Source organism: Vigna angularis, chromosome 4 (assembly GCF_016808095.1).
Source record: "Vigna angularis cultivar LongXiaoDou No.4 chromosome 4, ASM1680809v1, whole genome shotgun sequence".
NCBI lineage: Eukaryota > Viridiplantae > Streptophyta > Magnoliopsida > Fabales > Fabaceae > Vigna > Vigna angularis.
The window spans coordinates 9319239-9333366 of record NC_068973.1 but is presented as its reverse complement, the minus strand read 5'-3'; the positions used below and the strand labels follow the sequence as shown (position 1 = coordinate 9333366).

Genomic DNA, 14128 nt, shown 5'->3' with positions numbered 1-14128 from the left:
TTGTGTTTTGGCATCTCTTCAACATGTATTAGGATGAGTTTGCTTTATATTTTCCTAAACAAGTAATGATATTAATCATTGGACATTAATCAGCAATCTAGATATTATGGTGTTTAAATTAGATTTTGGGATTTTCTATATTAAATATAAATGCTAAATATTTTTCAAAACCTTCATAACACAATCCTTAAAAAAATGATAATGTTTTATGCTTATTCTATATTACTCCTTGGCACGTGTTTTTTCAACTTTCAAAAAGACTATATGTCTTCTATGGTTAAGTGCTTTACATAATTTTGAGTAAAGATTTTCTAATCAAGGTTTGATAAGTTCTATCAATTATCATGTTATTCTTTCAAGAGGATAATTGCATTTAATGTAGGTCTGTAGAGTATTTAATGCATCATCTATGATCAAGTTGTTCAAATACATGGAAAACTATCTTATAAACTGAAGTTGATCATCAACCATATAAGGTTTTTAAACAACTCTTTTCACATATGGCTACATAAAACCATCCTTCAAAAGAAAGAGCAACAAGTTTGATTTGCAAAAGTATTAAAACTCAGATAAAATATTTTTGTGCCCTAAAAGCTTTGTAAGAACATCGTTGAGTTCATTAGCAAACTAGAAAAAAGCTTTAAACCTTGTACATAAAGCTACCATCTCTAGTGAACAAAACTAGTTATCTTTTAAATCACTTATATTAAACAAATTTGTTATAGCTAAGAGTGGTTGTTTGTTAATGAATATGCAATAGGTTAGTCAATAGCGATTACATTCCAAAATAATATTCAAATTTGTAGCCAAAAATGGATAAGTGTTTAAAGAACGATTGATGCATTAGCTAGGACTGGTTACATTTTGAAACAATACTTTAACAAATTTCCATGAAACAATACTCAAACGAGTTAGCCAAAAGTGGTTGAGTTGAAAAAGTACATGTATTGTAACTTGAAGCATTATGCATAATGGAACTCATTTTGTTAATTGAGAACTTGATGTAGTTTTAAACTATATTTTTTAAAGGTTTTAGAAAGATTGTTTGTCAGGTATAAAACTATTATTTGATTATGTATCGTTATACTATATTTGAGAAAAAATGCAAAAACTTTTAAAACATAATCTACCCTCCCTCCTTGTGTTTTAACTTATTTTCCACAATTCGTATTAAAGCGCGAGCTCTAAAGGATTTAGTTACTAACACCTACTAGAGAAAAAGATCTATAGTATTGTATGAATGGAGCTATATTTGATTAAAGAAGGAACTCTCCTTTCTAAATCCCTTGCTTTTATTGGAAAGATCATATGGAGATGTAAGTAAATTCAACACATTATCGACTATTGCAAATCATCACTTATGATGATATTGAGATCATATCCCCAAAGGAAGAGTGGTAATAAGAATATTTTAATCAAATGCACTTAAACAACAAAGTCAAGTACGCTCTTATATGGGATTTATCTAAAAATGAATGTAAAAAATTTGTAGGTTAAAGACCATTAAAGAAATTTGGTACTCATTGATTATTAACTATGAGGATAAAGAATATGTGCAACTTATAAGTTGTCATCTTAACACACCAATATGAATATTTGACCACAAAGGAAGGTAAGAGCATAGATAACATGTTTGGAAGGATTCATATTCTTCTAAATAGGCTAGGAGCTTTCTAATAAAGTTCCTCTAAGGCTCAAATCAATCTAAAGTCGTTAGATAGCATGCCAAAGATATGGGAGCCCACGAAAATAACCATAACATAGGCCTTTAATCTAAAGAAGCTCACATTGAATAAGCTCTTAGGAATCTTCAAAGTGCATGAGGTACATCTTTAAGATTAAAGCCAGAAGCAAAGTTCAATGTCATTTAACAACGATCTTTAAGCCAAAGTAAACTCCTATTAGGTCTATAGCTCTCAAAGCTTTAAAGGAAGAAGAGGATGCATTTGAGGTTGAATTTGAAAACCAACTAATGAGGAAATATTTATTATGTCTAGATTTGTTAGACCTTTTGGGCTTTCCGGTCCTCTTATAAGTATTCAGTGTCTAGAAGATGAGGAATAGTTTACTTTTCCATTTACTTTCTCTTTATATGTGGGTGTTTTCTAACCTAACATCCATCTCCTTTACTTCTTTTTCTCAAGTATATAAGATCTTTCCTAAGTTCAACCAACATTATGGATTCAGTTAGACGGTTTCATTGGATCTTAGGTGATCGTTGTCACTTTTTGTTTGTCATGTTTCTATTAACAACTATATAAGTTAATTTTAATATTTTAAGAATATTATTTCTATTTTGTATTCTTTTTTTTTTCTCAAAAAGAAAAGTCGGGTCAAACATCTTTTAACAAATCAATTCAACTATCATGGAAAATATATTGTTTTCACATTCCAAGTACACTTTGGTCAATTGGACCAAGCCCATTCACATTGACCTTTGGAATACTATATTCCATTCCATGATGCAAAACTTGGGGATCAAGTTCAGAACAATATATAAAAAGACACCCATAGGCTTAGCATGAACTCCATCATCAATTCATGAGCAAAATGGCAGAGAAAGACAAGGTGATCCTACACGGGATGTGGGCCAGTCCATATGCCAAGAGGGTAGAATTGGCCCTTAATTTCAAGGGCATACCCTACGAGTATGTGGAAGAAGACTTGAGAAATAAGAGTGAATTGCTTCTTAAGTACAACCCGGTTCACAAGAAGGTTCCTGTACTTGTTCATAATGGAAAGGCCATTGCTGAGTCCATGGTGATCCTTGAATACATCGATGAAACATGGAAACATGGTCCCAACCTGCTTCCCACTGATTCCTACAGAAGGGCCCAAGCTCGCTTCTGGTCCAGTTTCATTCAGGATCAGGTAATTAACTACATCATTGCATGCATTTCTTGCTTCCATAATGTTAATTTCGTATTAGTATATGTATGAAAATGAAAATTAATACTAGCAGTTGCTTAAAAACTAAACCACTAGTAAAAGAAAATTTCTGATCTGAGTTCATACTTGTTCGCTAATTTCTGCTTGTAACAGAGTAACAACACTGCTTCCATATCGTACACCACTTGTTTGGTGAAAGTAGTGTTAGAATGTTAAAAGACTAGTTACTATTTGTAATTCTCAAATTTTGGTTTATAACTCAAGATTAGAACCAAACACAAAAAGCTGGGAATCTAAATGTGAGCATAAAGTTGCACATCGGGTAAAGATGAGAAAATTGAACAAAAATACTCATAAACTCCTTGTCTTGTAATTTTGAGTTAGAGTGGTATCAATTAGACTCAAGTATCATTGGGATTGAATCCTTTATTTAATCTTCTGAAAAAACCCATCACAAATGTACACTAACTAAGTTCTGATAGAATGGGTGGCACATATTTTAAACAAGTTTCCTGAGTTTAATAGGATCTTCAGTTTGAATGTTATAGGTGGAAAGTATAATTAAGTACTAAAAGTTATTAGTAGTTCTATAAGAAAAATCTGTCAACCGCTAAACTTGTGAATAAAGAAATAAAGAAAGAACTAAACACAGTTAATGCATGCATCCGTCATTCAATCACAGACAGTCCATTGTTTATATAAGTTTTATGATTTATATAATAATTAATAAGTGGGACGGATTGTAAATTTAAACCTTAGCCTTTTTTTAGTTTAGTGAACTAACTAAAACATATAGGATTTTCGTGTTTGGAACTAAGATTTAACTTGGGTCAATCAAAGTTCTTGTTTAAACCAAGTTCTAATGCATGTCTTGCTCTCTTTTTCTCTATTTTTTTGTTGCAGTTGATGGAGACGACTATTCTAGTATTGAAAACTGACGGAGAAGCGCAACAGAAGGCAGTTGACCAAGTGTATGAAAAACTAAATGTACTTGAAAATGGAATGAAGACCTATCTGGCAGAACGCGATGCAAAGGTGGAAAGCAACTTAGGAATCGTGGAAATTGTGTTTTGTGCGTTGTTTGGTTGTCACAAGGCTCATGAAGAAGTTCTTGGCATGAAGTTCATAGTGCCTGAAAAGTTTCCAGTGTTATTTTCTTGGTTGATGGCCATTGCAGAGGTGGAAGCAGTGAAAAAGGCAACTCCTCCACATGAAAAAACAGTGGGAATTCTTCATCTTTTCAGGCAGTCTGCTTTGAAATCTTCTGCTCCAGCCTGATGTAGGCTTCACCAGTTCAATGGGTTTTCTATTATTATTTGCTTCTTCTGCAAGTCTTCATATATCTTTCAGTAACAGGATGAGTATAACACCTGTATCCTGTAACACATGTATTGTGACAACATTGTCTGTGGTTATGTTTGAATTCATGTTTGTGGTAAAAATAAAGTCACTTGATTGTAATATTAATTGTGATGTAAAATATGATCTTGGTAATTTGAATTATTTTTAATTAATGTCAGAATTTTTTTCAACTAATATACTTGGTCTTATTTCTTAATTATAATTAGTTAAGATTTTTTAGTCAGAATTAAAAAGAACTATTTTTCAGATTGTCAACTAAGTTTTCTTTTCATTTATGTTAATGAGAGTTGTTTTTCTACATACATTATTGGAATTATTTTTTAATTGTTGTATACCTTTTCTATTTATCACTTGATAATTAGTATGGATTTTCTTAGCCAATGATAATTTTTGGGCCAATATAAATCAAAAAAATTTATTGATGTCTGTCATGGCTTTCTTTTTCTTTTTTGTAAATGTTCACATTGATTATATTTTTATCAACGGCATTAGTCTAATGCTTTATAGGTGATAAGAGTTTTTTTCACATGTTTGAGAAAATCTTTTACCAACATTAACTAGGATCATTTTGCTACAGTTGACAAAAAAAACGGACAACGTTGTAAAAATAAACATGATCAAGAATAAGCCTAAATAATTTGAATCAGCATCAATTAAAAACAATCTTAGACATCAAACGAGTAAACTTGTATCAATATTAACTAAAAAAGTTTGATGAACTTTGAAAAACAATATCAACTAACATTGACTAAAAGTAATAAATATTTTTATGTTTATAATTATTAACAATTTTTAATCTTATTTGATGATATAATTGAAATACTTCATTTATTAAAAGAAATTAAGGTTTAATAAATTATTTTATCCTAATATTTGTAAAATTTATTCAATCCATTACTTCGTTTTTTTTCCAATTCGGTTATTATCTATATGAAATGAGTCAATATAATCCTTTCAATTATATTTATGTTGACATCTATTATGAGAGTGTTATGTAAAATAAGTTCAAAAAGATAAGTTAAAAAAAAGACAATTTGAATATTTACAATGTCATGTCATTTCATTATTTACACTATAAAATGTTTTCCTCTTAACAATATCAACATGAATATAAGGATAGTTCTTTTTAAATAAAATAGAAACTAAATTGTGATGAATCACATTAAATAAACATCACAAATAAAATGACTTATTAAACTAAAAATTAAAACTCAATAAAATTAAATTACTTTATTCAAACAAAATATTTGAAAAATAAAAATAAGATAAATTAAAATTTAACGTAGCTTAAAAATTTTGAAATTCTCTCTCCTCAACATAAGGTTAGAATCTTTTGTGCAGTCACTTCTCTACACTTGGAGCAGTAAGGATTAGACTTGAACCAGTAGGGATTAGTTTAAGCTCTAAAAAAATTATTTATTAAACTTTAGAAGAAATTCAAGTTTACTTTTGTTGAGATCTTCTGAAAGCTTTATTTTACTATTAAAAAAAAACTAACATGAATTAAAATTATTTTTAATAAATGATTTATTATTTCCATAATTATTTAAAAATTATATTACACGTGGATGGATAAATAGCAACCTTCCTTCCTTGTAAATAAGAATCTTCTTCTATTAATAGTTGTTTTTTTCTCTCTCAAAGAATACATGAACAAATAATAATTTAATACTGACATATTTACGTTCATAAATCATGTTGGGTTCAAGTTGGAGGTTTTGACGAGGTTCATACCCTTTTTTCCATTATTGTCACATTACAAAAAAAATTCAATGTATCATGCCACTGTTACCCATTTTTTCCCTAGTAAACCATATCGGGTAACGAAGCTTAAAATAATATGAAACCTAAAAGCTTTCGGAAAGTAATGTGTTTTGTTGTTGAACCAAAAATACTCACTAGACTTAGAATTAACTTAAGCTATAACATGAACAAGACAAGATCTAAATTTCGTTCAAAAAACAGGAGAGAGGCAAAACAAAAGAAGGAAGTGGTGTAAAACAAAAACCAAGCTCTAAAATGATTCATGACTTCAAGATCATATCTATATCTTGATGATCTAAAGAGTCTTTTGTGGGTTGATTGCTTTAGAAGTACAAAATGTAACTATGGAAGAGCCAAATACACAAATCTTATGACTAAGTTTTGTGAACTCTAACAAATAGGACGGACAACTATAAACTCTACAATTTAACAAAAAGAAATAAAAAATATATATACCACAGATGTTAAGACACCAGACGATTTCATGGCCACATCTGACTCAGCTGGAAATATCTTGAATCCAAGTCACAAGTAGAATCAGTTTGTCAAATGCCATTTGGGAACTGTTCTTCCATTTCAACACTGCTTAGGTTCATCACTCCGAGCTAGTGGTGTTGTCACCTGCAACCCAATACTGCTTGACAGCGAACAACATCTTCTCTGAAACCATTGGACCATCCTCATGATCCAGCATTTTGGTATTCCATCTCATTCCTTTCACAATTCTTTTCACCTTCACTAGCACATCAGCTTGATCTCGGAATATTACTGCTCCTTCGGGCCGTAATATACGGTCCATCTCCAATAGAATGTCTTCTGCATCACATCTGCATTGATCATTTGAGTTAGCAAAACCCAAATGTAGTTTGTTTCCCTTGCACGCCTGACTCCAAGGTCGTTCCACTACAGGGTCTAGCATAAACATTTAGCACGCACTTACCCATTCTTGTACAAGCTGAAAACACCATTTGCATGGATAAGGTCATATGTCCTTGGATATGTGGAGAAGCCTTCACACCTGGAAGGAAAATGATAATTATTAAACAGAACTTCGCCCCCCTACAGTTTAAAATTAAAAATCTGTGTTGCAGATAATTTAGCAGAATTTATTGCTTCAAGAAAAATTCCTGAATGTAATCCTTGTACATAAAGTTTAAAGTACTAAAATTGTTTTTAATACAATGCATACTTTCTTGGCCTTTAAGTAATCATCACTGCACCTTTCAACAATTATCTCAGACCAAGCCGTTCAATAAAGTGACTTCGACCAATCCTAGGAGGTGCAGTTTTAGTAATGTATTGAGTATCAAACACAAATTGGGAAAAAATAAGTTTCTATTATGGAGAAAGAGAATGGTTACGTATTGCTTTTTACGTTTAATTTCTTTTTACTCCATCTTTTTTCTTTTTTCTCTTGGTGTTATACACTTTGGTGATATATTTACGTAAGGCAGACAGTTGTCCTATAGGGTACATGGAGAGAACTATTTGTTAGGGCTTAGGCCTATGCATTGTGGGTCTGTGCTCTGATTCGATCTTGTTTGTCTGTGCAATCTCAGAAATGTGAATTATTGTGTACTAAATTATGCAGTGGCAGGTTAAATTTACTAGATCTTAGAGTTGTCATCAACATAAAAAAAAAAAGTAAAAAGTTGCAGGCAATAGACCAAAATGAAAAAGGGAAAGGAAACCAAGTCACAGAAGTTACCAGTCATGATAAATGCCAATCAATCCACGCTCAAATATAACACCCAAGTTAGCTTTCTCGGCAATTGTGGGCACAACATTCATAACCCATAATTTGGGAGATTCCAGTGCAGCAGCAAAACTTCCCAGGCCAGCATTCATGTCCATTATGTTCCGATACCTCCCCGAGCTAATGATTTTGTTGATCCGTTTGTAAGCATTCACATGTTTCTTCCATAATCGGTTGTCCTCTTCAAATGCTTCCATAGATACACCGGGAACAAATCCACTGGTAATTCTGGAAGGAACAGCATTGAGTCTCTCTAGGAATGGCTTCCATGGACCAGTAGGTTTACTAGGAGTTACACAATTTTCCATTTTCTTGTACCTACACATTGTCAGACCTTTCCAGAAAGTTACTGAAACCAATAGTCTATAATCCAAAAGGTTAGGACCTCATTTGTAATTTTCAGAAGGAGTGAAGAAATTTAATTCTCTTTAAACCATGCTTCTCAAGTACTCAATCTAAGACACCATTTTAGTAGTCAAGAAATAATTCTTGCAAAATGATTATAGAATAAAATTGAAACTTCTTGTATCCTTTCAATAAGAAGGCTTAAGGAAGAGTCCAGGACAAGCCATAAGAGAAACATATTACTTCAGAAGAAATTTAAGCAGTTATTTAAATTGGAACACATATTATCCTTCTAATTGACAAAGAATATCGTGCAAGAGTAATAACAGGAAATTGACTTTCTGAACATAAAGTATTGTTAATTAGTGAAAAGAAAAAAGAGAAAGGGGCAAAAGATTGAGTGAATAATTTACCAGACATCATCAGAATATGTGGTTGCACACATTGTTGTTTGAGTTTCTCTATCAGTGCAATCACTACTTTGCAATTGTTTTCTCCAGATCGCAGTTTCACCTTTTTCATATTTCTTTTCCCAGCATAGAAGTTTAGCAATTTCCTCAATCTTCCGTTGTTCCTCCTCAAGCTCATATTCAGGACGCTGCCACGCACGAAACTGCGTTTTCCAGTTGATAGGAGGACCAGACAATACCCAGTAACCACCAGGTCTAAGAACCCGGTCCACTTCCTTCATGTATATTCCATCTAAGAAAAAAAGCTCCATTAAATACAGTTTAAAAATATTTCTTACTACCAAAAAGCCAAGGCAATAATTTTGTTAGCCCAACATCAAACAGTTAATAATAAACCAAGAACCGAAGTGAATTAAAAGACAGATTGATCTGATGTAAGAAAAATGGGACTTTGAGCATCATCTTAACAAGAAATAGCAGGGCCATAGTTTAAGTACTCAAAATAAATTTAGGTTGTCTAAGCACGGGAGAATAAATCAAAGCACTTGACAAGCCAACCTTCTAAGTTGTTAATTTACAATCAATACAAAACTGAATCAGGCTTCATTATTGGTATATATGAATATATCATAAAAAATTGTTTGTCATCCATAAAGGACATAATAACTTACGAAATCATCAACACAAGAGACACCAAGAAACTTTTTTATTGATCTAAAAGATATATTTTGATTGTTTAAGAGTAGAAACGTCATAGTTACACTCACCATTTGAACCCCATTGAATCAAGCAGCGAGAACAATGTGCCATATCAAAAGCTCCGGACGGGAAGGGAAGCATTATTGTTCCAAGAACACCAATGATTGCTGGAACACCCCTTTCCAAAGCAAATTGAACTTGTGCTTCATGAGAGTCCCTTGGTGCAATTGACATAGCAATAACATTTTTCTTAAACAGGTATGCACCGAAACTAGCAACCTAGCACCATCAATAAATCAACAAATGAGCTATAATATATAATTAATGAGCACATAGGCTCCAAGTTTCAAAGAGAAACAGGAAAGAATGATTGCATTTCAATAAAAAGAAATGTCATGGGTGAAGCATTCAAATGTTGAAGGTTCCTTTAGGAAAACTTACAATAAGCCAGGACTGTCTCATTATGGACAATAATGTCTTCATGCAAACATTATGTGGAGGCCAACAAAATTAATATAACTAAAACAAGGATGTTTATTCATGATTTGACGTACCCCACAACCAGTATCCAATACAGTTCTAACCATCCCATTGTCCAATGGAATAGCAGATGCAAGTTCATCAATGTAAGAATCAGCGCCGTTGGGAAATTGCGTTCCACCACCAGGGAACCTGAAAACATTTCCTTCATATTGTATCCAATTCTGCACAGCCTTCTCAACTGTCAAACTCTTGTAAGGTGCATTTGCATATGGTACATAATCACGACTCATGGGCCACGGAAATGGTGTTGCATATCCTCTTGGGGCAGGTATGAGACAACGCAATTTGTCTTCATCAGGAAAACAGTGCCTTTCTCTGTAAGCCATATTTTCTCGAGGAAATTTCATCGCTCGCATTTGATCGTGACAAGGCGTGAAATCAATGTAACGATCATCGCAAGGCTTGAACTGCTTGACTTGTATGTCAGAACCATCAGATGTTCCAAAATCATCATCATGGTGAGTCTCGTAGTTTAGATCAGATAGAACACTGCAATCTGTGTGTTTAGTAATCTCAACAGCTATGCTATCTCCCTTTCCAAAGCCGCTCCGTTGCCACAAACCCAATATATAGAAGAAACCACACAAACCAACTATGATGAAAACAGACATTGGACTCCTATTATTTCTATTGTCTCCAGGGTTCCCTTTTGTAGCCATGATGAATCTTTATAATATTAACTCTGTATGGTTAAAGAGAAACGTATCAAGGCATTAATGTGAAATGAACTGACTACCAAGATGCTCCATTCAGACCAATTTAGCCAATGGTCACAACAGCAATCAATGCAACAGAAAATCAGTCAAAACAAAAAGAATTCACATGATTCAAAGATTTGTCGTGTGCATAAACACACTGCGATGCTGTCCACATTCAAACCCTTGTGACAAATTAATTCCTACACCAATCTCACTTACATCAACCTTCACATAATACGGTGAATCACTTGAATTAACATGGACCGCAGCCTCGTGTTGTTTTTTCCCTTCGAAATTATCAATTGAAAGCATAACGAATTAAGCAGCAGGGCAAATTCAAAGTGATAGAAAACAAAATTTTGTCATTTAATTCAATCAAACAGTTCCTCTAACAAAATCCAACTCCCCCTCTTGATCAAAAAGACAGAAAATTAAAACCTATCATAGCGGTTAACAAGATAGTTGAAATAATAAGATGGGTACGAAGGAAGAGAGTAGTCACTTACTGGTACGAGAACGAAAGCAAAAAAGAAATTATGAAAATATTGGGTGATGGTGGACCCTAGGGAATCAATTTATGCTTCTTCGTCAATGGAAATTCTTGAAAGAAGAGGATTAGAGGAGAAAAAGAAAGAAAAGAAAAGAAAAGGATATAGACTATTGTTGTGTTTGGAACGAGAAGTGGAATGATGCGTGTAAACGAGTTCCGAAAGGTACGAGGGTACGGAAATGTCTCTCGTCTCAAACTCTTTCATAGGAATAATTTATTGGTTGGTTAACTAACTGGTATGTTTTCCCGACTATCCACGGATTATAAATATTTTTTAAATAACTTTATATGTTTCTTTATCAAGTGAAATTATTATAAAGAAGAACTCGTATTATTATTTATCGACTAAAACATAATATAAAAGTTCATAAGTATTAAAATACAAATATTTAGTTTCATTTTAAGATTAAGCTGAATATGTTAATTAGTAAATTATGAATAATGAGGTATCTTCCAATTTGTTGTCACTTGAATAAAACGTAAAATAGAAAAATTTGAAACTTTTATTTTGAAGTTTTGAAAAATTCTCCAAAGATAACATTGGTAGAAGTATTTAAGGAGTAAATATTCAATTTGCGCTTTTGATATAATGACTCGTAGAACAATTTTTCAAATGGATTATTAAAATCTTTTTCATTATGCATTTAACTTCTTCATTTAGTGAACCCTTAATAAAAATTCACATTAGTATCAAGCGACATGTTTACCATTTCTAGGTGACTTTTTGTGTAATTAAGTAGGTGTGCAATATATTAGAGTAATACTTAAATGTATGCAAATATATATTTATTTGAATAAGTCATTATTTTTCATTCAAGTTTTTTTAGTATATTTTAAAATCTTTATAATAAAGTACTAATGTAAATTCAAAGTTCTTACTCATTATCTCTCCTTTGTTTCTATTTCTATGAGTATTCAATTTAGGAATAGGATAATGATATTTTGACAACATTTTTTTTATAACATTTTAACATCATCTATGTGTCATTTTGTGATTGGTCCATGTTAGTGTTTATGATTATTATTATTGATTGTGGAGTAATTTTGGACCAATCAAAAAATTACACGTAGATGATGTTAAAATGTTGTCAGTGTATCATTATCCTTAGGAATATGGTGCACAAAAAAGACACTGAAAAAAAAAACTCATGACTAAGAAATGATAGAATAAGATGAAGCTTAAAAAAAACTTTAGTACTTTAAAGAGTAGAACTCTAGTATTTTTCTTTTCTCTCTTCTTGATTTTGTGATTTACATTTTTCTTTGTATTTTGTTGGATATTGTAAATACATAAGTGGACTAGTTTTGGATCTTATTTGAGCCTCAAATTGGACCTTGAATTGATGGTCAAATTATGAAGAAATCTTAGAAAATTCATTCAAAGTAAAGGAGAAAAGACAAATGAAGGAGAAAGACTCACGTCAATTAGACCTTGAATGAATGGTCAAACCATGAAGAAACCCTAGAAAATCCATTCAAGGCAAATGAGAAAAGAGAAATGAAAGAGGCAAATGAAGCATAAAGTCTCACATCAGGTCGAATAAACCTAAAATAGGCTAAAATGAGACAATAACTTTAGGGACCATAGAAAATTCATTTAAGGTAAACGAGAAGAGACGTGTGTGTATGTGTGAATTTCCAATCTTTTGTTGTAAGGGAAAAAAGGACCCCATCATGTGTGTGTGATCCAACTAAGTTTTTTTCAAAAACTTAGTAGTTTCAAGAATTTCCAATCTTTTGTTGTGAGGGAAAAAATGACTCCATCAAAAGATCTCTTGAAAAATGATGATAATAATGACAACGATAGCTCTTTAAGCTCATGTAATATTTAATAATTCTCGAAGACTTAGTTTGTGAGCAAGAATATTATTGTGTTCATTAACAACATAAAAAATCATTATTAATCTTATATTTGTTTTAAGACATTACCATTTTTTAGTTAGTAAACATGTGATAGATCATACCCTCTTTATAAACTCAATAATTAGCCAATAGAGATTGGATTCAAAGAATACTCAAGTTTTAGATAGAAGAGATTGTGTTCAAATAATACTCATTGTTGATTAGGATTGATTGTGGCCTAAAGAATACTTAATGTTTGAGCATGAATGACTGTAGTCCAAAGAATACACAGCGTTTAGCCAATAGTGGTCATTGCTAAAATGAGTATGTGGTCTACAACATACTCGTATTGTGTCTTGCAGAGTTAATGATGTCACATATTTTACACACATTAGATTACATTTTTCATATATTTTATTTTTGGTGTTTACATCATTTTATGTCAACAATAACAAATTGGGTTCATTATGCATGTTTATTTTAATTTTATATTTTCAACTCATCTAACATTTGTTCACTACTTTAAACATATTTTTTTAGATATTATTTTTGGTTGATTCTAGTTTAATTGGATTATACACTTTTAGTGCTTCAAAATGGACATGGTTTGTTGAATTTGGAGTTTAATGCAATCTTTTATGATTTTTTTAAGTTGAAAAAGATTTGTTAATTTTTTGTAGACAAACCCCTATGCATTAGATTTTTGTGTCCATTAATTTAAATTTTTGTAGTTAGACTTACATACCTAATTAGAGTCTATGATTGCTTCGATTTAGGTCCATATTTGCTTCGATTTTCGAAGTCTATAAAAGACTTGAATTTGCTAAAACTATGACAAAAATCATTTGCTTAATTTCAAAGCTTTGAGAATTGTCTCCTCATCTTCTTTCATTTCTTTTCTCTCTTTATTGTTTTTGTCTTATCCATATTTTCTCTAGTTATGTTTTTCGAATGATCCATTTTGTTCATTTTAGTTTTAAGTTTTGATCTCTAATTTTCCTTTTCCAATTTTTGTGTTCTACAATTTCAATCCTTAAATTCCCAATTTAATTTTTACAAGAAGAATACTAGAGTTTGAATATAATTAATGTGTAATCCTTTGAGAATCAATATAGTTTGTACCCTATATTGTAAAATTCAGAGAAATTGTTAAAATCATAAATCCAACATTATTAAGATCAGATGATCTAAAATACACTACGTTAGATTGTCCAATTCATATAAGACACTTTATGGTTTTAACGATAACAAACTCTTTAAGTGATATGGA

The 14128-nt window shown here is 31.6% G+C and overlaps 2 protein-coding genes across 6 annotated transcripts; one reads left to right on the top strand and one right to left on the bottom strand.

The window, feature by feature from the left end:
- The first annotated feature begins 2490 nt into the window (after positions 1-2490).
- On the top strand, positions 2491-4403 carry LOC108344931 (glutathione S-transferase U9). Its single transcript, XM_017583470.2, has 2 exons — positions 2491-2871; positions 3793-4403. The coding sequence occupies exons 1-2, from the start codon at positions 2542-2544 to the stop codon at positions 4165-4167; spliced, it is 705 nt and encodes a 234-aa protein (XP_017438959.1). The 5' UTR covers positions 2491-2541; the 3' UTR covers positions 4168-4403.
- Positions 4404-6271: 1868 nt separating this feature from the next.
- On the bottom strand, positions 6272-11248 carry LOC108345886 (probable methyltransferase PMT2). Of its 5 annotated transcripts, XM_017584725.2 has the most exons (8): positions 10973-11247; positions 10686-10753; positions 9780-10450; positions 9294-9504; positions 8530-8818; positions 7724-8089; positions 6956-7033; positions 6272-6842 (listed from the first exon to the last, which is right to left on the bottom strand). In XM_017584725.2, the coding sequence occupies exons 3-8, from the start codon at positions 10425-10427 to the stop codon at positions 6611-6613; spliced, it is 1824 nt and encodes a 607-aa protein (XP_017440214.1). In that variant the 5' UTR covers positions 10428-10450; positions 10686-10753; positions 10973-11247; the 3' UTR covers positions 6272-6610. The 5 variants fall into 5 exon arrangements, with proteins under 5 accessions (XP_017440214.1, XP_052732963.1, XP_017440213.1 ...); XM_052877003.1 differs by having other exon boundaries at positions 9780-10753; XM_017584724.2 differs by lacking the exon at positions 10686-10753 and having other exon boundaries at positions 10973-11246.
- Positions 11249-14128: the final 2880 nt, after the last annotated feature.

What these genes read in the sequence shown, in the direction of transcription:
- LOC108344931 (XM_017583470.2), top strand. Translation starts at nt 2,542, where the DNA reads ATGAGCAAAATGGCAGAGAAAGACAAGGTGATCCTACACGGGATGTGG. An exon ending in CCAGTTTCATTCAGGATCAG is followed by an intron (nt 2,872 to 3,792) that starts GTAATTAACTAC and finishes TTTTTGTTGCAG; the next exon opens with TTGATGGAGACGACTATTCT.
- LOC108345886 (XM_052877003.1), bottom strand. Translation starts at nt 10,427, where the DNA reads ATGGCTACAAAAGGGAACCCTGGAGACAATAGAAATAATAGGAGTCCA. An exon ending in ACATATTCTGATGATGTCTG is followed by an intron (nt 8,090 to 8,529) that starts GTAAATTATTCA and finishes GACAATGTGTAG; the next exon opens with GTACAAGAAAATGGAAAATT. An exon ending in ATTGGCATTTATCATGACTG is followed by an intron (nt 7,034 to 7,723) that starts GTAACTTCTGTG and finishes TTTTCCTTCCAG; the next exon opens with GTGTGAAGGCTTCTCCACAT.